This window comes from Onthophagus taurus, chromosome 11 (assembly GCF_036711975.1).
Source record: "Onthophagus taurus isolate NC chromosome 11, IU_Otau_3.0, whole genome shotgun sequence".
NCBI classification, from domain to species: Eukaryota; Metazoa; Arthropoda; class Insecta; order Coleoptera; family Scarabaeidae; genus Onthophagus; species Onthophagus taurus.
The window spans coordinates 5,409,325-5,433,079 of record NC_091976.1 but is presented as its reverse complement, the minus strand read 5'-3'; the positions used below and the strand labels follow the sequence as shown (position 1 = coordinate 5,433,079).

General features: G+C 34.7%; 1 protein-coding gene across 1 annotated transcript in view; it reads right to left on the bottom strand.

Moving 5' to 3' along the window:
• Positions 1-1,382: 1,382 nt before the first annotated feature.
• Positions 1,383-23,755, bottom strand: part of LOC111414839 (retinal degeneration C) — a 127,824-nt gene continuing 105,451 nt past the window's right edge. The window contains exons 10-14 of the mRNA XM_071199790.1: positions 14,528-14,608; positions 2,756-3,197; positions 2,542-2,696; positions 2,174-2,267; positions 1,383-2,115 (exon numbers count right to left, since the gene is read on the bottom strand). Coding sequence (XP_071055891.1) covers positions 1,655-2,115; positions 2,174-2,267; positions 2,542-2,696; positions 2,756-3,197; positions 14,528-14,608 — 1,233 coding nt within the window. The 3' untranslated portion in view covers positions 1,383-1,654. The remainder of the gene's footprint in view (positions 2,116-2,173; positions 2,268-2,541; positions 2,697-2,755; positions 3,198-14,527; positions 14,609-23,755) is intronic.

Below are 23,755 nucleotides of genomic sequence, written 5' to 3'. Positions count from 1 at the left end.
ATAATATATGCACAGTACTCGTGTTTATAATAATTTTTGAATGAATGATGAATAATAACATTTTGTTTAGCAACACGAACTTGAATTTCTACATGTCGTGTGCACAGCATGCTACAATTATTATTATTATTATATGATTTTGATAGTTGACTATACGTTGATGGTAGTATTATTATGTGTTGGTATTAGGGCTTTTTCTTCTATGCCAGGTGTTAGTCTTTTTACTAGTATATGGAGAGTGGGTGTTTTCTTTATGTCCGGAGTAATAAAACAAATGTTGTGCACTTATGAACGTATTAATTTATGTATATTTTCTCTACCGGTTTCGCAGTTTTTAAGAGAAACTTAACTGCATCATCTGGAGAATCCTTAAAATACAAAATTAAATCATATCAATGTTACAAAATTCTTTCTAGTTTCTAGAGGTGTTTCAATTAAATAAATCAAACAAAACAAAAATCATCCGAGTAAAACTTACGTCAAGTTGATTAACCTGTTTTTGATTTGACGTAAATGTTAATTTGACAATATTTGTTTTTTTTACTAGTAGCTTTTCAAGAAGTTTTGATAGTAAGGGTAATAATGAGATTGGCCTATATGATGTAACATCTGTGGGGGGTTTACTAGGTTTTGATATCATTATTGTTTCAGCAACTTTCCATATACTTGGGAAGTATTTTTGTTTAAAAGCAGTATTAATTATGTGTAATAGTTTTGTAATCGCCCGTTTTGGTAGATGTTTCAATGTTTCTCCATTAATTAGGTCAAAGCCTACTGATATCTTTATATTTACTGTTTGTATTTCGTAATACAGTTTTTTTATTCTTACACATGGTATATTACTCTGCTGATCACTTTGAATTATGCTAGGAACACTATTTAACATAGTTGTTGGACTGTCTGATGTAAAAGTTTCTTTCAGATGTTCAGCAAACAAATTAACTTTTTCTTGATTGCTCTTAGCTCAATTTCCATTACTATTTCGAATTGGAGGTGTATGTGTTTTTAGAACTTTAAGCTTTTCTGTAGCTTATGTAAATTATTTAATAATAAACTATGACAGTAAGTTATAGATATATTACTTTTTTCTACTTATTTTATTTGCGAATATTTGTCGTATATGTTTTTTTAACGTAGATTCGGCTGATGATGAGTCGAAACCGGTTCCGAATAAATATATTATTTTAAAGCAAGTAAGAAGTTTTTTACAAGTATCGCATCTCAAAAAGTGATTGGATTATCATGATGATATACGAAGAATTTTAAATTAAAATTAATCTAGTTTTAGTATGTCATAAAGGATTTATTAATTTTTATAAAACTGGCTGATATTTTTTTGGATTAGTCTTATTACACAAATAGTAAAATAAAAAACGTTGAAATTTATTTATTATTTATTTATTGATATATTATTTAACTGAGAAAACCTGGACCCATTTAATTTCGAAATTGTTACAATTTATAGAAACACGTTTTTTTATCATAGAAATTTGTATACATTTAATACAGATATAGTAGACGATTAAATTGACAAATTTATTAATACCATCATTATAATTTTTTAACATATGCATATTTTCATTTAAATCAGCATTAATCGCTAATTTAAATAAACATTAGCTTATATATTTTAGTTAATCTTTATGGAAAAAATTTAATGAACTATTCTACTACTTAAAACAGGTGATTGAGTAAGAGTACTAAGAGAATTCGGATTAGATTTGGACACCTCTTTTAACCTATTAACACCTCTTAGGGAATGATTCCGAGGCGTAGAAGTCGCCTCCCCAATTTGTTGTTGGCCCCCTGTTATTGCTCCATTGGTATCCGTTTTCGATGGAGACACATTCGGCGTTTCATCCATAAATTTATCTATCTGCGCAAACGTTTTTAACGGAGAATTTATTTTAGGTTGGATTACTGCTGGTTCTTCGGACTTCTGTTCTGGATCAACTATTCTAAATGCTTCTAAAAATTCGTTTAAATCGACCATCCCGTCGTTGTTCAAATCCATCATTCTACAAATGTCTTTTAATTGGTCCTTTGTTATCGGTGTTGGGATGTGTTCTTTTATTAAATCGTAAGCATCTAACATTTCTTCCAGTGATATTGAACCTTTAGAAATAAATTTTTGTTACTTCTTTTTAATTTAATTATTTTTTTTTATCAATACCTGAATCATCTTTGTCTATTATCCTAAAAATAGCTTCTAAATTTGATTTATTTCTGTAGAGAGTGTCAGAAACGGTTGGAGTAGTTTGATATGACTAAAAAAGGTAAAGTTGTTATAATTTGTAATTAAACCATGATTTATTGCATAATATACATTAATATGACCATAATTTTGAGTATAAATTCTAGTTTTAATAGTTTATGATGGAAAAATCTGTAAGTTATGGTTGGTCTTAAAACGCAAGTGGCTCTTTTCCAGAAAAAAGAGGCTTTATACCCTTCAGTAAGAAAAAAAGATATAACTGGATTTTACGGCCAACGTCCCCGTTTCGGGTAATAAAAAATGATAACGCTTAATTACGGACTTACGTCGCCCTCTTCCAGAAAATCGAACGTCGTCCCGTATTGGACCCTTTCAGAATCCGGGTTCACTAAAACCAATTTATCCTTTAATATCCTCCATGGTAATGATAATCCGGTTGCTGTTAACATTGCCGAACACCACTCGCTTATCGTTATGAAACCTTAAAAAAAAAATAGAAAATATCATTTCTTATCACCTTTTTTAACTTTAGCTACTAACCGCTTTGATTAACATCATATTTTTTAAATTCGCATTCCAATCGTTCCCTATTTGAAATAATATGTCCTCTAAGTTCTCGTAAAGCCGATCGTTCGATAACGCCCAATCGTTGCGTAATGGTCAAATTTTTCGTTTTCGATGTGGCTGCTGTGTATTGAACGTAATGCGTGTCCATATGCGAACCTACCAGTTTCACGTAGGCCCCCTTGTTCGATCCCAATTCGTAGTAATTGGATGCGGAAAATATCGTGATCACTTTTTCGTTGTGAATCACTTCGTAACCATCCGCTTTGCACTCGTGACTTCGAATTAACAATTTCAATTTGTAACGTTTTAGGAAGTTTTGAGTGACATCCGGTCCGAAATAACAACCGGCCCCACGAATTTTATTCGGGGCGCTACCCTTTACCGATTGGGGATCACTCCATAACAAATCGAATACCTTAAAATATTATAAAATTATTTTCACAAATTTATATGCAATAGTATAATCGATATAAACATTATTGTCCAAGTTACAAAGTAATAAAACTATGTGTATTTAGTAGATGGATAGAGTTAACAACAATAACAAGATATCCGGACTATAAACTACAGAACACAAAATATGTTTTTACAAATATTATTTAATGACGTGGCATGCTCCTGATGATGAATGCGGTTAGCATTTGAAACCGGTTGACCCTAAATAAAATCTATCCATCTGCTAAAAACACATAGTTTCATTACTTTGTAACTAAATATAAAGATGGAAAGGAGTAATTACAATAATAATGATTATTGTCAAAGTTGAGTATCTTTAATTTTTGAATATGTTGTAAGAATTAAAAATTCTAATAGACTTTTATTTTCTATAATAATAAAAATTTATTATATTATTCCTAGTTTAGAGCAAGCATTTGCGAAATGAGATCGATTGATACCCAGAGGCGACGCAGCACTTCGGCTGTGATGTCGAAACGTCACTGGACATGATTGGATGCTAGAGGATACGCAGTTAATCGTTGGAAAGAAATGGGTCAAAGTTAGTCTTACCGAACGAGATAAGACCACTGAGCAGGTACTTCTGTAACGGCCTTCTCTAAGAATGAGGAAGAGGAAGAGACTTGTTTAACTATCATTTGAGTGCCGGTCGATGATCTGTACTAAAACTTTGAAAAACGACCACAGTCTACGCAAGATATATCAACAAATCTTGCCATATCTTGAGCAATTCTGTTTGTACAATAGGATATACGCAATGCAACAAACAGAGGAGGATAAACGCCCATCTAGGGATAACAGCCCTATCTTATGAAACAATCCGAGATAAAAGACTGATTTTATGCAGACGATCAGGTAAACGGAAATTGCACCTATACATTTGATAAGTATAAGCTAGAAATCATTTCACAACAACAAAAGGAGTTATAGCTGCCAGACAAAGCAAGATGCTTTCGGAGTAGCCTTAGAACCAATAAACGCTAGATTCTGCAAACTACGAATAAAGAGAATGTTTTTCAACTACAGTACAACCATTTGTCAAGCTACATTCAAGGAAAAAGACGAACTAGAAAAGGATATGTTTTATGAGGAGCAAACAAGCAATCCCCAAGGCATGATATAATAATCATAATCGAGGAATTGAATGCAAAGAAGACCAAAGTGGGAATTTAGACCAACCACGAGAAAGTACAGCCTGCACCAAGAGAACAATGACATAAATTTGGCAGCATCAATGAATATGAATATGTCAACCACATACAACTACATAACGATAGATATGAGACACACAACTGACATTATTAACTGCAGAAGCTACCGAGGCGCCAGTATAGATTCAAACCACTATAAAAAATAATTGTTTCAATAAGAGTACGTATATCAAACGCAAGGAAGACGGAAGAAACACAAAGAAACATCGAACACTTAAAAGAGATATGATATAAATACACATGGGAATCGAATAAGAAAATAGAACGTGTAAATAAATTTATATATTTCAGATTCTTAATAGACAACAGTAATAATACCACCAAGGAAATCAGAAGACGAATAGTAAATGCAAATAAATGTTATGACTTCGAACCAGTTTCTGAAGAAGGTTGCAACATGGCATCCGAAACTTCAAAGCTTATCTTAAAAGACGCACGGCAAAACCAATTCACACCCGGCCGTGAAAGCCTTCGTACTTATACAAATAAATGTTATTAAGGTCTATCAAATCAATTAAAATCAAATTATATCTAAAAAAATATAAAAATTAAGTTTATATAAAATAATTATAAGACCAATAAATAAGCTTAACCAAAAAGGATGAAAAAATGCTCTCATACTTTGAAAGAAAGATCCTCAGTAATATACATGGAAGAGTGCCCAAAAATAGTATATGGAGAATCCTTTTTAACCACGATTTGTACCAGAAGTATAATATAACGAAACAAATGTTAATTTCGGCAAGGTATGCCGATTGAGATGGGTGGAAAATGAACGAACACGAAATGACAAGAGAAATGGTAACACAAGGCACAATGAAAAACGCAAAGACTAAAACTACGCAAAACTAAACAGACGATGTAGAAGTCCTAATGGACACGTTTTCGTATATTCCAAGTATTACCAATGCCTGGCAACGATTTTATTTTATTAATGGTATCTGTTAAATAATAATAACAATAAACAACAATACGTATAACACATAGTGCTAATATACCCAGCAGTGTATACTTTTTTTATTATTCTACTACTGGGGCGATCTGTTAGGTTCCGAGCCTCACATAGGGTAATTTTTGAAACGTTTCATATGACGTGAAGCATGGTTTGTGTTGTCTGTAACTGTAGCAATGTCCAAGTGTTCATGGATTAGTTTATTTCTTATATACCAGGACGCATTTACTATTTGCCCCAACACTTCAGATTGAATCAGTTAGAGTTTTATTATATGTCTATTACTGGGAGCCTTTCAAATCGAATGGGCATACCTAGGCTATATACCCTTAGCGCAATCTAGGATATATCTCCGTACATCCATATAATCTTCAGGATAATTATACTACAGCAGATTATTTTCAGTTGTGAGGTATGAATTTTTTTCGTTAAACCAATATGGTCTGCTATAGAAGAGTGTCAGCTGGAGCCTTTTACTCCAGATATGTTTTCCCTGAAGCCTTTTAATGCGGAGAGGAGCGTTATCCACGCTAACAAATCATCGTGCCACACCCTACTGAAAATCTGTGAGATATCCAGAAAAGCTACCGTACAATAATTCTTTGTATCGAAACGGCGAGCACATTAAATGATGAATCTCTAGGATTTGTTTTTCTTCGCCTCTGTAGATTTGTCTCGTATGACGTTGAAAGACTGTAGATAGATGATTTGCAAACATGAAAGCTGTCTTCAACACTTCTTGCCCATTGACCATTTTACACTATGTTTTCAGATGTTTTATAACATTGATTCATGAATTTATTTAGCTTTCAAATAAAGTACTTGGTATCAGAATTATTTGTAAGGTTTTCCAAAAAAAGATTGTACTAGGGATTTTTATACAGAGATTTATTCATACCGAGCGGTTTTTTTGTCAGTTTTTCCTCAATTTATTTTTCTCTCTAATCCGTTAAATATATAGTTTGGGTAGGTGCATTGTTCATATGTATTTTTAGGCGCACGAGCTGCAACCCATGAAGTCTGTTGAATTAAATGCGTTACGTTTCGTTTCGCTATTTCTACATAATCCTGCGATTGAAGAGGAATATGTATAATTAGATGAGGGAATTTGATTCATGTTGACCAGTTATTTTCTATAATATAAATTCAATAAAAAGCAATACTTTTTCTGGTCTTTTTCAATTTATTGTCTAACTGGTTTCGACTTACGCCATCATCAGAGACATTAGTAATATAGATTAGATTTTAGCAACTTATTTTCCATTTTGTTGTTCATCTAAACGGCTTCACAAAGATATACAAGTTAAAATTATAAATATAAATGAACGTATATAGTGCCCGTCAATCCGGGTTTTATAGTATTTTTGTTTTATATTTTAATGTGAAAATTTTAACTTTTAACGTGAATTTTAATATGTTTATATTTATAATTTTAACTTATATACATTTGTGAAGCCGTTTATATGAACAACAAAATGGAAAATAAATTGCTAAAATCTAACCTATATTACTAATGTCTCTGATGATGGCGTAAGCCCAAACCGGTTTGACAATAAATTGAAAAAGACCAGAAAAAGCATTGTTTTTTATTGAATTTATATTAAGGAATATGTATAAGACGAACTTTTTAAAACATCTTCATATATTTCTCAGTTGGTGAGTTCATTATTTAGGAAAGGCCTTAAGATTTTGGATGCCTCTGTGTTTATAAATACAAAGAAGGGCGAGTGATCGGACGATGAGTCAAAAGAAATGATAGTGCGAATATTTGAAGTTTTAAGCGTGTAGGAGTTATTTAATATACAAATTTAAGCGATTTTCACATTGTAATTATACTGGATTCCATTGATAATGTTTTGCCACCAGCCGCAATGAATCAGTGGCGATGATTTTTTCAACTTCTTCAGAAACACTCCCTTCCTCAGACATCCCTAAATTACTCCTCTCCATTCACGCTGTTCCGCAATTGTCTTGATTCTAATTGTTTATCCCTAACCTTCTCCACCATCCATTCATCCCAATCATGCCGGTACTATTCCATCATCTGTTCCATCTCGCGCCTTATCTACACTTATATATTATAGAACTTTCCCTCTTCATCATCGCTCACCATCAATAGTTTCTTTCTCTCTACACCACTCACTTCTCACTTCTTCCATCCTTTATCTTTCACTTTTCCTCTATCCTATCTATACCCTCTCTTTTCGCCCTAACAATTTCCCGTTTTCATTCCTGCCTAGCCTCTATGTAACGTTGTTTCTGATTCTCCACTTCCTGTCCACGTGTCCCTCCTGTACTGATAATTTTCTCTCCTCATTATTTTTCTCCTCTCCTGCAGTTTACCATTCCACCAGCACACATTCTTCTTCCTTCCTCTCTCCTTAACATTTTCTCACATGCATACTTTATTCCCCCACTCCACCTTTTCCCTCTATCTACCTCTCCAATCTCCCCCAGCACACCTGACCTCCTGATGTGTCCCTCTAACACCATAATGAACTTAATAATAATAATAATAAATCCTTTATTTTCAACCATACAATACATTATTATAAAGAAAAAATATATATACATATTTATATCAATAAAAAGAAAAAGCAAAAATAAAACAAAGTAAATGTATGGCAGAAAAAAGGTGCTGGGTTCAAATTGCCACAAAAGTGGTATTTGCTCTACCACCCAGCCCTATTACAAAAGAAAACAAAAACTGGAACAAAAAACAAACAATAAAAAAAAATTAAATTAAATTACACTAAAACAAAATTGCCAAAGTAATAACAAACCCAGCTGCCATTGAATTTATTATCAGGCCCCCAAGCCACTCAACTGACTCGCCATGATGGAAGCCTTCAATCTTCGCTTAAAGATGTGGATAGACATACTGGTCTTGACGTGAACAGGAACGTCATTGTATATGTGAGCGATTTGATAACTAAACGACTTTTTAAAAAATTCATGTTTATGTTGTGGAGGAGTCAAATTGCCCTTAAACCTTAAGTTCAATGTATGCACATCAGACCTAAATTTTATTTTATGGTAAAGATAAGCAGGCTTCCCGCCAACAACAACAGTGTGGAACAGTGAAGCGGAGTGAAGCAGTCTCCGATTGCACATATTTAACCATGGAACAACCTTAAGCTTGTGTGATACGTGCTGCCGCCTCCTAATACCGTATATTAGCCGCAAGCAGGCATTTTGTATACTCTGCAGCATACACCTATCTCTGGCGGAAATATTAGGTCCATAAACAACATCACAGAAATTCATATGAGAAAGAACTAACGTTTCACATAATAAAATTTTAGTTCTCAAAGGTAGAAAACAGCGCGAAGCGTATATCATTTTTAATGCCGCATACGATCGCTGTGTTCACTTATTAACGTGCTCCGAAAAGGTGAGCCCCTCATCCAGCAACAAACCTAAACTACGGACGCAAGTTTTTAGTGGTATGCACTGACCGTCAATAACAACCCTCAACCTCTCTCTGAATGAAGTGTTACTTCTAGTTTTTTTAGAACCAAACAAAATTAATTCTGTTTTCGCAGCATTCAAACGTAAAGAATGTTTACGGGACAAAACTCTTAACTGTTCAAGGTCATCATTTAACCTATCACAAGCAGTGTCTAACTCGTGGGGAAAAAACGAGATGTATAGCTGCGTGTCATCAGCATAAAAGTGACAATTACAGTGAGACAAAAAGTTTATGAAAGAAGACACATAAATAGAGTACAGAAGGGGTCCCAGAAGCGATCCCTGTGGTACCCCAGACGCAACTTCCGAAAAAGTAGATCTAACTCCATCAACCTCAACACATTGCACCCGATCACGGAGATAGGTAAGCATAAAAGTCGAAGCTGAAGGACTTAAACCAATGTGTTGCAAAATTGCAAACATTATTGAATGATTCAGAGTATCGAAGGCCTTACTATAATCGAGCAAGCAGAGTAAGGTCATTTTACCTTCATCAGATGCCCGCAACACATCGTCGACTATGCTGAGCAATGCTGTCGCACATCCATGACCTTTTCTAAAACCTGATTGTACGCTGGGCAGAATATTGCAAACATTAACATATTCCTTCAGCTGCGCTTCAATAATTCTTTCAGCCAACTTTCCCAAAACAGGCAGAATACTTATTGGTCTTAAGTGACCAAGCTCTGTAACATTTGACTTTTTTGGTAATGGTTTAACCAAAGATCGTTTCCAGCATGCAGGGAAGACACTTTCTGCAAGACAAGCATTTATTAAATGAGCAAGATATGGTACTATATGCGGGGAGCACAATTGAACAAATGAAATGTTTAGACCATCAACGCCCGCACAGTTTTTTCGAAGAGATGAAATAATCTGAAACACATAGTCTTCACTAACCTCATGAAACTTGAATGAATTGTTATTAAGTAGGTTGGAAATGTAAAAGTCATACAACTCCCGACTCATTGGCATTGCAGGAATAGAGTCTACAAAGAAATCATTAATTTGTTGCGGATCTTTTAAACAATCAGGAATTATTGTTTTTCGCTTTGGAGCTACATTTACATGCCTTAGAAAGTTCCACATTTCTCGACCATGATAAGCACACTTTCCAAGAGTATACTCAAAATATGCACGCTTTTCCCTACGAATCGCTTGATTTGTTAAATTACGCAAGGACTTGTAATATTCCCATGTCGCTTGACTATTACTTTTCTTAAAAGACCCATATGCAGAGTCTCTGAGACGCTGCATTTTTCGAATTGTGTAAGTTAACCATGGGGCCGGCGGTTTAGTGAAACGGGTGGTAATCATAGGCACATGCCGATCCATCAACTCAATTAATAGAGTATTAAGATAATCCGCCTTATCATTTATGTCCACTATATCAAATATATTAAAAAAAGGTAGTTGAAATAAATCAGATTGAAAGCGAACGTAATCAAAATTATTATAAGATCTGAAAGTTCGCAAATAGGGACAAGACTCTTTACGTTTTACATCTAGTAAACAATACGTCAAGTCATGGTCAGATGCATTAAAATAACTAACGCCACTATCAAGAACCAAATTAAGATCAGATATAAAAATTAAATCAATTAAAGTTGAAGAGGAAGCTGTAACGCGAGAGGCCGTTTGAATTATTTGAGTTAGACCAAAAGAATTCATTAAATCAAGCAGTAGTGCAGGCCGGGAACCACCACAAGCCATAAGGTCAACATTAAAGTCGCCCACAGCAGTAACGATTTCATGCTCAGAGCATATCGCACTTAAATCAATCTCTAATTCCGAAACAAAGAAGTTAAAATCACAATTAGGGGGCCTATACACAACGCCTATAACCAAATCATTTGTTCCACTATTAATTGAAATCCAAAGCTGCTCCACACCGTTGCCAGAGGAAAGAACGCGAAATTTAAAATTTTTACTTATATACATTGCTACTCCTCCACCCCGCGATACTCTATCTCGTCTAATAAGTGTATAACCGTCAATAGACAGCCGTTCGTTGTTGACATTATCATTAAGCCACGTTTCAGTCAATCCCAACACCGAGTATTTCTTCTGAAAAAGTACATTCGATACTTCATCAAGGCAGGTCAGAAGAGCACGTACATTTAAATGGCCAACAGATAAAACCATTTAACTAAATATAAAAAAAAAAAAACAATAATAATAATAAACAAATAAAGAAAATAAAACAAAGATTTTAACAAAGCAACCAGCAAATTAATTGTCCGTTTAAACTGCCGATGCTACGAACACCTTTCAGCCTACGTGTGAACCAAAACATTATTATAACAATGCGAATAATGAAACTAACAAAAACAAAATTATAACAATAATGAAACAAATAAAATAAAAATGCCACTACCAATAATAATAATGAAAAGCATGCGATTATTATTGCGATAGAGAAAAAGAAGCATCAATTAATGAAACCTTGTTATTCTTCTCTACATCTAGATCGCTGATGTCCCTAATTATAAGTTTTGTATCATTATTCCTAGCGAATATTCTTCCATCCCTCGTCCAACATTGGCTATTTCCGAATTTTTTACAAGCTTCCTTAAATAATTTATATTTACTAGCTGTAAGGTCCTCTTGAATTCCTATTTTTAACGTTTTCGCCGCTTTCAATTTATTGCGATTTTTAAGAATTTCTTCTTTAGTTTTATAACTTAGGAACTTCACTATGACAGGACGAGGATGTTTACCATTCTTCTTCCGAGCTCCGACGCGATGACAGCGATCAATCTGCCCCGCAAGAACCGAAATCCCCATATTATCTTTTAAGGTCGCTAGAACTTTTTGTTCAACATTTTCCTCCTTTTCCTCGTCAAGTCCAAATATTCGAATATTGTTACGGCGCGAGTATTGCTCGAGACCATCTATTTTTTTGTTCAATAACTGGTTCTCCCTTTGTAAGTCCTCGTTTTGTTGTTTGAGTGACTCAATTTCCGCCACAAAATGTTCCTTCACAACGCTTATAACTTTGCACATAAAAGTCTCGTTTTTTACTAAGTCACCAATTGATTCGCTAAATAAAACCTTAAGCTCTCGTAAATTTTCATCCGTGAAACGCATTTTTAACAATAATAAACACTAAATAACACGCAGCCGAAAAGTTGTGTTACTACTTGGACGACGGCATTCACGCGATTCAATCCACATTTCTATGCTCATGCGTGACTATTACCGCGTTCACACTTTCATTTATACTATACCTTACACTCCATTCTATCATCCTAAGGTCATTCAACGTCGGCTCATCCAATACTCTTCATTGGATGTCCTCAACCTCTTTTGATTTTGTTAGTTGACATCCTTCTTGGTTGAGAACTACGTATTCGTGCAACATAATCCATTCATTCCTAATTTCTTCCCTATTATCAATCTTACAATCACCCCATACTGGGTGTCTCGCGTTATGGTCGCTGAACCAAAACTCTTTGAAGCGACTTCTAGCTTCATACCTATAGTATCATTCTTCTCTCATACATCCTATCTCAGATACAGCTCTTGTAGCAATAACACATTCGCTCTCTCGCTACATGTATCGCATTTAAGGTCCTCCCTCTTCACGCGTTCCAAATTAATTACTTATTTCGCCCCTTAATTATTGTCATGCAGTTGTGAAAAGTATTACGTTTTTTAAAGGTCCATGAACATACGAACAATATGAATAGAGAAGATGGTTGGAAACTTGGCCTTACATGGAAAATGCTAGTTAACTCGACAAAGTCTTCTTCATCCGCATTTGGCAAAAACAACTTACTATTATATTGTTGAGGGTGTTTTTTCTTTCCATCTGTATCATTAATCAAAAATAAAACGCTTTGAAATTTTGTACTACTCTATTAGATATATGTATATTCCTTTTTTTTACCGGTTTCGGTCCTGGTTAGACCATCTTCAGGAAACTTTCGAATTACGTCAAGATGTTTTTACTTTTAGGAACATACACTATTATTCATATGAAATTTCCATTATTTAACAATTATTTTTACTTTCCAGTTGTTTATTTTATTGTAAACTAGAAATATTTCTTATATTATGTTATTTGGCTCGTTTACATTTATATTTGAGGTTGTTAACCTCAAATCAGAAAATCAAAAAGTAAAAAGATCGATTTTGTCACTTCGAACTTGTTTTTGAAGAAGGTTGTTTTAGATCTACTATTAGTTCTAGTGATAGTGTTGCAGTTTATCTTGGAGACTAGGGAGATTAATAAATCAACCATTTTGTCCATTTTTACAACGTTTTACGAACTATTTGTTGTAAATTATTTCATGAAGGCAATGATCAATTAATTTGGGTAGGATTACATAGTTCCTGCTGTTGATAAAGATTAGAACGTTCTTATTAGTAGACTGACAATTCGCGTGTGCACCATTCCTTGGTGGTTATTCAATAGTCTTCACGCGCAAAGGTGCAAACAACACATCGTTTATAGTTGGGTGGATAATTTAGTCCACTATTTGTGCATTTAACATTATTACTTATTCCATCTCTTGAACACTGAGATAAGGTGTCCTTCGGCACATTTTACTCGGCAATGTTCTCCAAAGCAATATTTCCGCGTTTGTCCAAAGTATTGACATCTTAAGGATTGTGGTAATTGGCGAAACTTTTGACCCTGCAAAATGATTTTATTATATTTTTGGAACGCGTTACATTTCGACGTGGACCATGCTTTTAGTGCTTTATAGATTTTTTGTTCCTTCGTTCATAATTCCAAGTCTTCTAAACTTTCTTCTTCTTCCATCTTAAACACATTTCTATAACTTGGCTCAATCGTTGCTGTTCTTTTTGGTATATAGTAGTGCCATTACTTATTACACTATAGAAATTCACAGCACCGTCAGTTACGTTGGACTGACTTTCCATAATTTAAAATACAAATCAAAGGTGTTGGCTCCAAATTGATAAATATACTCAAATATAATACATCTCAATAAACTTATATACACTGTATAGTTCCAAAACAAGTTGGAACGTTAAGGAATAATTGATCAAACCAGAAATTACAGCGAAAGTTATAATGCATAGTAAATTACTCTAAAAACATAGTGAACAAGAAATATTGCTTTAATCTAAATTTAATTTTCAATTAAAATCACCTTAAAATAACCTACATGTTTTGTTACTGTGTTAATAATATGTAACAAACTTTATAATGTTACGTTGTTGTTAAGTCCCCACCGCTACCTAATACAATCTCTCGTGGTGTAAAACCTTCCTAAACTTAATTTGGTGGTCTTTCGACCACTTTGTAATTGAATTTTGAAAATCTGTTTCTACTTTAAGTCATATTTCTTACATCAACCATTCAAAGATACTCAATAACGATCCGTGAATCTCGAATGGGTTTAATAAATTGACTATTTTAGTTTTAATGGAATTCTGTGTTAAAATATGCGTAAAGTTATTCACCAAAGGGAGGTATTGGAAAATTAATATTTAATGTAATGGGAATGTGCATTTCGATGCACACACATTTCAAAAATCACACGTGACTGAATTCGGATTTTGCGCCAGAATAAATTTGCACAGATTATTATTTTAACTAAAACATTAATCTCTGCGTTAACATTCAATATTTTCGTTTTTAACAAATCCAATGAATCGCAAAATCGGCTTTTTTCTTACCTGTTTCCACTCGACTTTGTCGATTTTATTCGCTCCTGGTGCTGAACTATCACTTACTGGAGGTCTAAGCACCGAAACATACTGAAACAAAACTCTTATTACTACATTTTTATGCGTAACGTGTTTATGTATTAGTGAGATTGTTCGGGTAAAATAGTCCAAATAAATTTTTGAAACGATCCTTTAAAACGTGGGCGTGGGAAATTTCACATTGTGAACCGTGTTTCGGAGAAGGTGGGGCCCCAGGTGGATTGTCGCATAACCGTGAGGTCGTGTCAACCGGAGCTTCTGTGGCTATTAGCATTCAGGAAATGCAGTTGCACGCAAAAGGAGGCTTTGTCGTCCACTGGCAAACAGTACAACTATCCAACCATCGTTTAATCCACTTTAAATTACCACATCGCGTTTATACATTTTGTACGCAAATTGTTTATGTTCCCTATTACCGAGTAAACCAAAAAAATGCTTTGTTAGTTATTTCCAAAAAGTACATCGAATATACACGATGAGTTTGTGAAATTAAAAAGTACTTTTTAACCATACAAAAACACCGCGTTATTCCAGCCATCCCTTTACACACCAACTTTTAACATTTCCGCTTACGCTTGAATGAATAATAGTTCCGCGTTTAATCCTACGCTGTCAGTTTTCTGAAAGTCCGCAATTGTTCGACGTCATGCTGTTGGTTTTAACACGTCCAAAACGTATGGTACAGATTAAGTTAATTAATACTCGATGTGAAAATCTTTTAGGTGTATCGTTTAAGTAAATACAATTTTCTTGTTAAATCCATTAAATTCGGAAAATTTAACAATTTGCTACTGGGAAAGTTTAGAATCAACCTACTAAATATAGAATCGTTGCATTTCGAAATAGATTAAGGGAGAAGATCGAATTAAACCCAGTTAATAACGAAGAAGACATAAACATGAGCTGACAGAAAATAGAAATAACCACATAAAACGCAGCAACGAAACCGCTAGGGAAACGAACAATAACAGTAAATAGCAACAGAGACAATAAAGAAACAAGAACTAAAGATAAATGTAAGGAAAAACTAAACGCCTACGAAACCTTCTTGTATTTATTCTGTCCAAAGGTAAATTTGGTGTTTGACTTGATTATGAGTCCTTGTCTAATACCAGGCACTCATCTTTTATAGTCCATAAACTCACAATCTTCGTTGTTCTCAAATTATAAAGAGGTAACCACCACCACAAAGGGCAAACTGTCCAAGAAGGGGGAGTCCCGAAATCCAACACTTGTTTCATTTCTCTCACATTTTCCTATTAATTCCACCGCTTTATAAATTAAATAATATTTGTCATTATTATTTCTATTATGGAGGGGTTCATAGTTTTCAAAGAGCTATGCGAATCTGTGAAGATCTCCACGAATGATAGAGATTGATTGCATACAAAATCCAATGTCCAAATAATTCAACCACAATAATTGTCAATTTATTTCGCATTTTGCTCGAGAAGTTCAAGAACAACTTGGAACAGTACGTCCTAAAACCAGCTTTGGATTCCTTTTTGTTAATACACCCGTCGGTGTAGAAGAAAACAACACGCGGAAATAGCTGCTTCACCTCATGATTAAATGTCGCATTAAGACATACTCCTGCTTTACTCCATCTAGCCAATGATCCTACCAATGATATCTCACATCTTACATTGAGTTGAACTTACTCTAAACTGTGGCTAAATCTATCATTCAAGCTGTTCTGCATAGAATGTCACGAACACAGACTTTAGTACGATGATGTACGAGATCATGTACAATATTTATGGAATTTTAAAAATGAAATGGATATTAGATTAGATTGATATTTATTTATCAATCTGTTTTTTGTTTTTTTTTGTAAATCATATAACAAATCATTTATTAAAACAAAATTTACATGGCACACTTTGTGTGGTGCATATCACACTACAATACTCCCCCTTCCGTGAACAAGAAATTAATAAAAAGAGGAAGGTAAAATAATGGTACAACTTAAGAAAGTAATATGTTGTAGTAATAAAAAATAACGATTATATGTTAAAGTGTACTTTCCTATTCGAGGATGACACATGTTTATCTATTTCCGAATTATTGAATTGAATACTATCGTTAAAGATAAACGCGGGCTTAAGGCGATCGATATTAACAATAATTTTATCATTGCCTTTCTGAATAACGAAATATTTGGTTGCTGTTGTCAGAACTCTGAAAGGCCCTTCGTATCGAGAGATTCAAATCTTCAATTCTAATGAAAACGAAATTTGATTTGTGCAAGTCTTTATGAATAAAAGGTTTTTAGAATAAAGTGAAAAGACGTATTCACAGGTCTTAATTTGGAAAAAGTGTGTCTTGAACTGGAGAGGAAAGTATAGATGGATTAGTAGGTATGAAGAACTCTCCAGGAAGTCTTAGTGGTTGGCCGGAAAGCAGTTCTGCTGAGGAGCAACCTAGATCTTCCTTAAGTGATGTTCTTAATCCTAGTAGGATGAGGGGTAGATTGTTTTTCCATCTAGTAGTGTCTTCTTTAGCGATGATAGCCGTCTTCAATGATCGATGAAATCGTTCTAACATTCTATTTGCTTGAGGATGGAAAGATGATGTGTGTATTTGTCGTGTGTCAAGTAATGCGTTAAATTTTGAAAAGAGGTTTGATTCGAATTGCCGTCTCTTATTATGTGTTATTGTGGTGGGTATACCAAATCGACTAAAATAATGCCGGAAGAGTGTGTTCGCTATAGTAGATGTGATATCTTTCAGCGGAAAAGCTTCTGGCCATCGAGTGAAGCGGTCGATAACTGTAAGTACATAAGTACAACCTAGGGACGGAGTGAGTGGTCCAATCAAGTCGATATGTATATGATCAAATCTAATTTTAGGAATTATGATGTGGATGATTGGCGATTTTGTATGTTTTTGGATTTTTGCTTGTTAACATTTTAAGCAGGTTTTGGTCCAAACATGAATTTGTTTTGACATGTGTGGACAAAAGAATCTTGTTTTGATTGCTTGAATGGTGGAACGTATTCCGGGATGAGATAAGCTATGAATTTTGTCAAAAATTGCTTGTCTGAACTGTTGCGGAATATAAATTCTTGGAAATGATGAAGAGGTTGCTGTATTGCTGTATTATACTGCAATTTTCAATTCAAATCACGAAAAACTTGAAAGAATCTATAGTGCAGATGGTACTGGACGCGAAATTTTTCGCTGGGTCACAAGTAAAAATAGATGATCGGGATATTAGAAAACAAAATGATCCTACAGCTGCAATATCCGAACTCTTCAATAATCTGATAAGTAATTCTCAGACTATGTACACCCTTGGCGCGAATGCTACAATTGATGAGATGTTGGTCTATTTTAGGGGTAGATGTGGCTTTAAAATGTACATGCCTAATAAACCGTGTAAGTACGGACTCAAGATTTTGTGTATGGTCGATGCACTTAACCACTATTTCAAAAATGGATACATATATAGTGGAAAAGATTCGGATGATGAGATGAAAAAGTTTGCGAAGCCTATACAAGCAGTATTAAAATTATCACCACCAATTCAAAACACCAATCGAAACATCACAGCAGATAACTGGTTCACATCTGTTGAGCTAGTGGAAGAGCTGAGAAATCAAGGGCTTACATATGTAGGTACAGTGAAAAAATCCGAAAGACATATTCCTGAACAATTTAAACCAAACAGACGTAGGAAAGTTGGTGTAGAAGGTACTCTTTTTGGTTTCACCAAAAATATGGCCCTTGTTTCATATGTTCCAAAAAAAAAGCAGAGCAGTGGTTCTCTTATCTTCTATGCATCATTTGAAAACATGGGACAATGACAAGCCCGAAATTATAACGTATTACAACCTTACAAGAGGTAGAGTTGATGCTATAGATGAGAAATGTTCCAAGCATTCAACAAGCCGCAGAACTCAAAGATGGCCGATGACAATCTTTTTCCGAGTTGTGGACGTGAGTGGTGTGAATGCTCATGTTCTTCATCAAGCTTACAAAGATAATAACATTATGGAAAAACGGATTTCTTAGAAATACTTGCTGATCAGTTGGTAAAACCGCACCTTAAAAGGGGTAAATAGAATTTTAGATACTTCCGATGAAGAGAATAATGAACCAGTACAAAGCGAAAAACTGGAAAATCGCAAAACTTGTTATACCTGCCCATCAAGAAAGAAAAGAAAAACGTGTTAAATATGTTGTGCATGCCGCAAACCCATTTGTTTAGAATGCTCATCTAAGATATGCATAAACTGTAAAGTGTAATAAGGATTTTTGATGTTCACGGTTTGTAGTTTTTGTTATTTTTCGAAGAAAAACTAAATTTTTTGCTTGGGTTGACTATTATAACCCTTTTACATTTAGGATATAAGATTATGTTGACCAAATTGTTTAGCGTTATTGTACAGTACAATTTTCTTTTGATATCTACATTTTTTAAGCAAAGTAAATATTTGTTCGAAAAATGTAGTGTTATAATTAATAAATATCTTTTATCTACAACTATTTAATTATCTATTCGTTATACATTTGATTTTTGACGGGTAATGACACGCATTACTCGCATGACTGACAAGTGTTGCATAATAAAGCCATTATTTCACAGTTCTGACACGACCTACAAATCAAAAAATAAAATATAACAGAAATGACAGCTTTCTTATATTGGGGTTATGTCTGAAATGTCTATCAAGTTTCTTTTTCCTTTTTTGATTTTTTTTTTCAAAATTAAATAGTTGTAGATAAAGTATAGTATTCAACTTGCGTATAATGGATGTTACCCACTCAGATTACAACACTCGCTCGCTTCTCTCGCTCGTGTTGCAATTTCATCTTCGTGGGTAATATACTATTCTGCTATGAAGTACTACTTTTTCATTATTTAAATACGTATATTAAAGCTTCTCCATAAAAAGTTAAAAAAGAACAGCCAGTATAATGCCAACAAATTCATGCGATCATGGAGACCGCACATCAGTAACAACGGGACTCGATATCACTACGGTGATTAAAGGTTAAATATCAGAAATGAATTCAAATATCAATTCTTGTGTCTTGTGCACAGGTTAATTACTACGGGGACTCCACTTTACTTTTGTAATAAAATCACTTATAGGACCGATGTTCATAACTTGAATCTTCCTGCTCACAGGAAAGCCCTTTTTCATATAATGTGGCTAAGGAGTATAATTCCTGTCTTCCTGAACTTAAAAATAAAAGTCTATCCGTCTGTAAAGTTAACTTGCGTAACACATTGTTTCGGCTTCAAATGGGTCAACATAATCCTTATGATGCCTCAGTGCGCTATATACATTGGATTGTTATCTATTTATTGGAAGGTTATATAAGGAATCATTTGAACTGATTAATTAATTGCGGAAAATAATTGAATATGTAGTTATTAGTCGTTCTCAACTCTAGGTTGAGTTGAATAGATGACATCCATCGCGATGGATGCTAATCTGGACTCCGCCTATTGACCGCAGATTGTCATTAGTTTTGCATAGAATTTATTTTATTTTATTTTTTTCTTTGATATTACTATGTCTACCTTTTTTATGTTGGTTGTTGCGGTCAATAAAGTACTATTATTATTATTAAATTAGAGAGAGGGTAGTCTCCAACTCGTCTATAAAGTATCTTTTATTGTAGATCTCAGACCTATAAGATACACCTATACAAAATTTTAATTTATTGAAACAAAATATCCAGCAACCCAACCCCCTCCTCTACCGGCACGATCATTCCTAAATAATCGATAACGAGGAATGTTAATCAAATCATCAGATATGTTTGCTGATTTAAAGTGTGAAATAGTAATTGCCTACTCATGCGTGAGTACTCATCAAGGGACCATTGTGCTGCACCTGTTCCCAAGATGTAGCAGTCTTCTTAGATTCTACCGTACCTGGGACATACCTGAATAATTTTAAAATAAACTACTAGTGCACCATCTAATATTAAGTAGATAATCAAATCCTTATAATATCCAAGTAGAGCGCAATCTCTACAATGATTTAGAACATTTTATTTCAATAAATTTACCCAAACAAACTTTATTTATACAGGGTGATTCTCAAACTATACGCGCAAACTTGGGGATTTATTCCTCAAAATATGCGACGACATCTAGATAATGTTTCCTGGAAGATGGATAAGACGAGGTAGTCCAATGACTTGGCCAACTCGATCGCCCGACCTCAATCCTCTTGATTTTTATTTTTGGGGTCACTGAAAAAGCATAGTGTCGCCACCAAAGTTAATACGTAGCAAGAATTGCAAAATCAGATACATACTGCTGCCGAAACAATCCATCAATACCCTGGTTTAGGCGGCGCTCGTGAGAGATCGTGGATTCGCCGAGCTCAATCGTGTATAAAAGATATTGGAAATAACTACGAACACTTTCTGTGATGTTATTTCAAAACTGGTACAGAGTGGGATATAACTGTATCCCAAAGACTTATTATTTCTTCTATTTCGTTCATAGATTTTATTTTCTGTGCGCCAGTTTTTTTTTAATTGTTTCTTATGTTATTTACTATTACACCAGCAATTATTTATTCTACAAAGTTAATTATTACGCCCAAATCAAATTAAATAAGTACTATACGTGGTTCACTCTTAGAACCGTCGCACGTAATACCACCAGATATTATGATGTGTCATGATCTGATTTGTGTAAAAATTTGTTCAACCAACCCTACCATAATACCTCGCGTCAGTATATGACATCACCGGCCCTCATTACGGCGGCCTTCGTATGCAGTCTCACATCAATGCAATCAGGTTTGTTCATGTTCGTGCTTGTATGAACAGTGATAACCATGTCGAAAAGAATAAAACTGGATTTTTCGAGATAATGTAATATGGAGACAGAGCAGGAATCTGATGAAGAAAATGAAGTTTTTTCTGATATCTCTAAAGATTTTTGTAAATTTATGATGTAAATCAAATGCGTTTTTCTTAGTATGAATCTAGTTGTGACGAAAGCAGTGATGATGACAAAAACGAAGGTGAGGAAGAAGGGGTTCTGTTCACGGTTAAGGATGGGACTAAATGGAGTCCTATTCCATCAAAACCACGTCGTCGTTCAACTCGGGACATAGAAAATACCAACCCAGGTCTAAATGCGAAATCGGAAACCGTCAGAAACAGTGTAGATTGTTTGAAGTTGTTTATGGGTTATAACACTAAGAATCCCGAAAAGAAAAGGACCTGGATTTCAACAGATAAAGTTGAAGTTTATGCTGTAATAGGTGTTCTAATTACAATGGGGGCTCTAAAAGCAAAAAGAGAACCAGTGAGATTCTTGTGAAGTAAGAATCCTCGAGAAATATTTACCGCCGCTATGTCTCGTGAAAGAATTCAGCATCTTATCTCACTTATGAGGTTTGATGACTTTACAACTAGAGTAGAACGACAAAATACAGACAAACTTGCGGCAATTAGAGAAGTTTTTGAGTTATTTGTGACTAATTGTAAAGATAGCTACAACCCAAATACCCATCTTACAGTGGACGAACAACTTGTTGGATTTAGGGGCAAGTAGAGTAGAGCGAGGTAAAAGTCCGCATGGGACAAGAGTCCTACATTCAAATTTAACGGTACAATAGGCCTAGTTAAATAACTTTTCGCTAGGCGGAGTTAATCAGTTAGAACGTGGCTACTGAATTATACCGAGCGAACATAGCTTGTTGGAGAACCATGAGGTAAGTACGATTTTTCTTATATCTGATGTAAAATTAGCCCTTGTATAGATTACGTTTACATGTAAAAAGAAAGTAATAACCTTAATCAGTAATTTTTTTATTGAAAACGCATGTTTCTTACTACAAACTTATAGGTTACAGTCGGTGTTATGTTTGGTGGTTTGGGCGGGTCATTATAAGCAAATGGTTTGGGTACTTGGGGCAAGAGTCCTCTAGGAAGTGGGGGCATAAGTCCGTATGCGGTCTCGTGTTTTTATTAGAAAATAAGTGATCACCGGTTAAGCCGAGCCTTAGACACTGAGTTTTTGATACTTTTCAGAGTCTACAAAAGAAAAACGGAGCGAAAAAATTGCACAGAGGACATGCTAATGGTAGCAAGACAAAGAAGAGAGGAGGGTATTTCAAACAGACAAATTGCAAAGGAATTAAAAATTGACGAATCCACTTTAAGAAAAAGGCTTAAGAAAGGATATGGTGCGTCAAAGCTTGGACGTTTCACATCCATCTTTCACCGACAACAAGAAGAAGAGTTAGCAGAACATTGCAGGCAGTTAAGTCTAAGATTTTATGGGCTAACGTTTAAGTCCTTGCAACGTTTGGGATTCGAGTTTGCAGAAAGGAATAATTAAACCACCACTTCAACAAGGAGAAAGGATTGGCAGGGAAGGAATGGTCTCGAAGTTTCATGAAAAGGCACAATCTTACTTTGCGGATTCCTCAGAAAACAAGCGTGGGGCGGATAATGAGATTCAACGAAGTGCAAGGAAACAGATACTTTGATAATCTAATGACTATTTTTGAAAAATATAATTTCCCACTCATTTCCAAATCGAATACCAAAAGTGATTAGTACGAAAGGAAAAAGGGCTGTCGGAAAAGTTGTCTCCACTCAACGAGGCCAGCTTGTAACTCGGTTATGCTGCTTCAGTGCCTCGGGAAACTACATACCACCCGCTTTAATTTTTCCTAGAAAGCGCAATAAAGACGAACTTATGAATGGGGCACCACCAGGTTCAATGATGATGATATCCGATTCCGGTTATATTAATGGTCAGTTATTTATTGAATGGCTGGCACATTTTCAAACACATGTAAAATCATCCGAAGAACATCCTGTGTTGCTAATACTTGACAACCATAGTTCACATATAACAATTAAGACAATAACGTTTTGTAGAACAAACCACATTCACCTACTCACTATTCTGCCTCACAGCAGCCACTAGACAGCTTGCTCCGATCAGTGGATGGTCACCAACCCGGCGAGAACCATAACGCAATTTCAAATTGCAGAAATTTTTGGAAATGCGTATTTGAAATGTGCTACAATGGAAAAGGGAGTGAATGCGTTCAAAATGTGCGGTATCGTTCCTTTCAATCGATTTATCTTTAGTGAAGAAGATTTTCTACCCACCACACCTCATGAACATGAAAGTACTAGTGACCATGATGTTCCCCCAGGATGTAGTATACCAGTTCCAGATACACAACTACAATCATG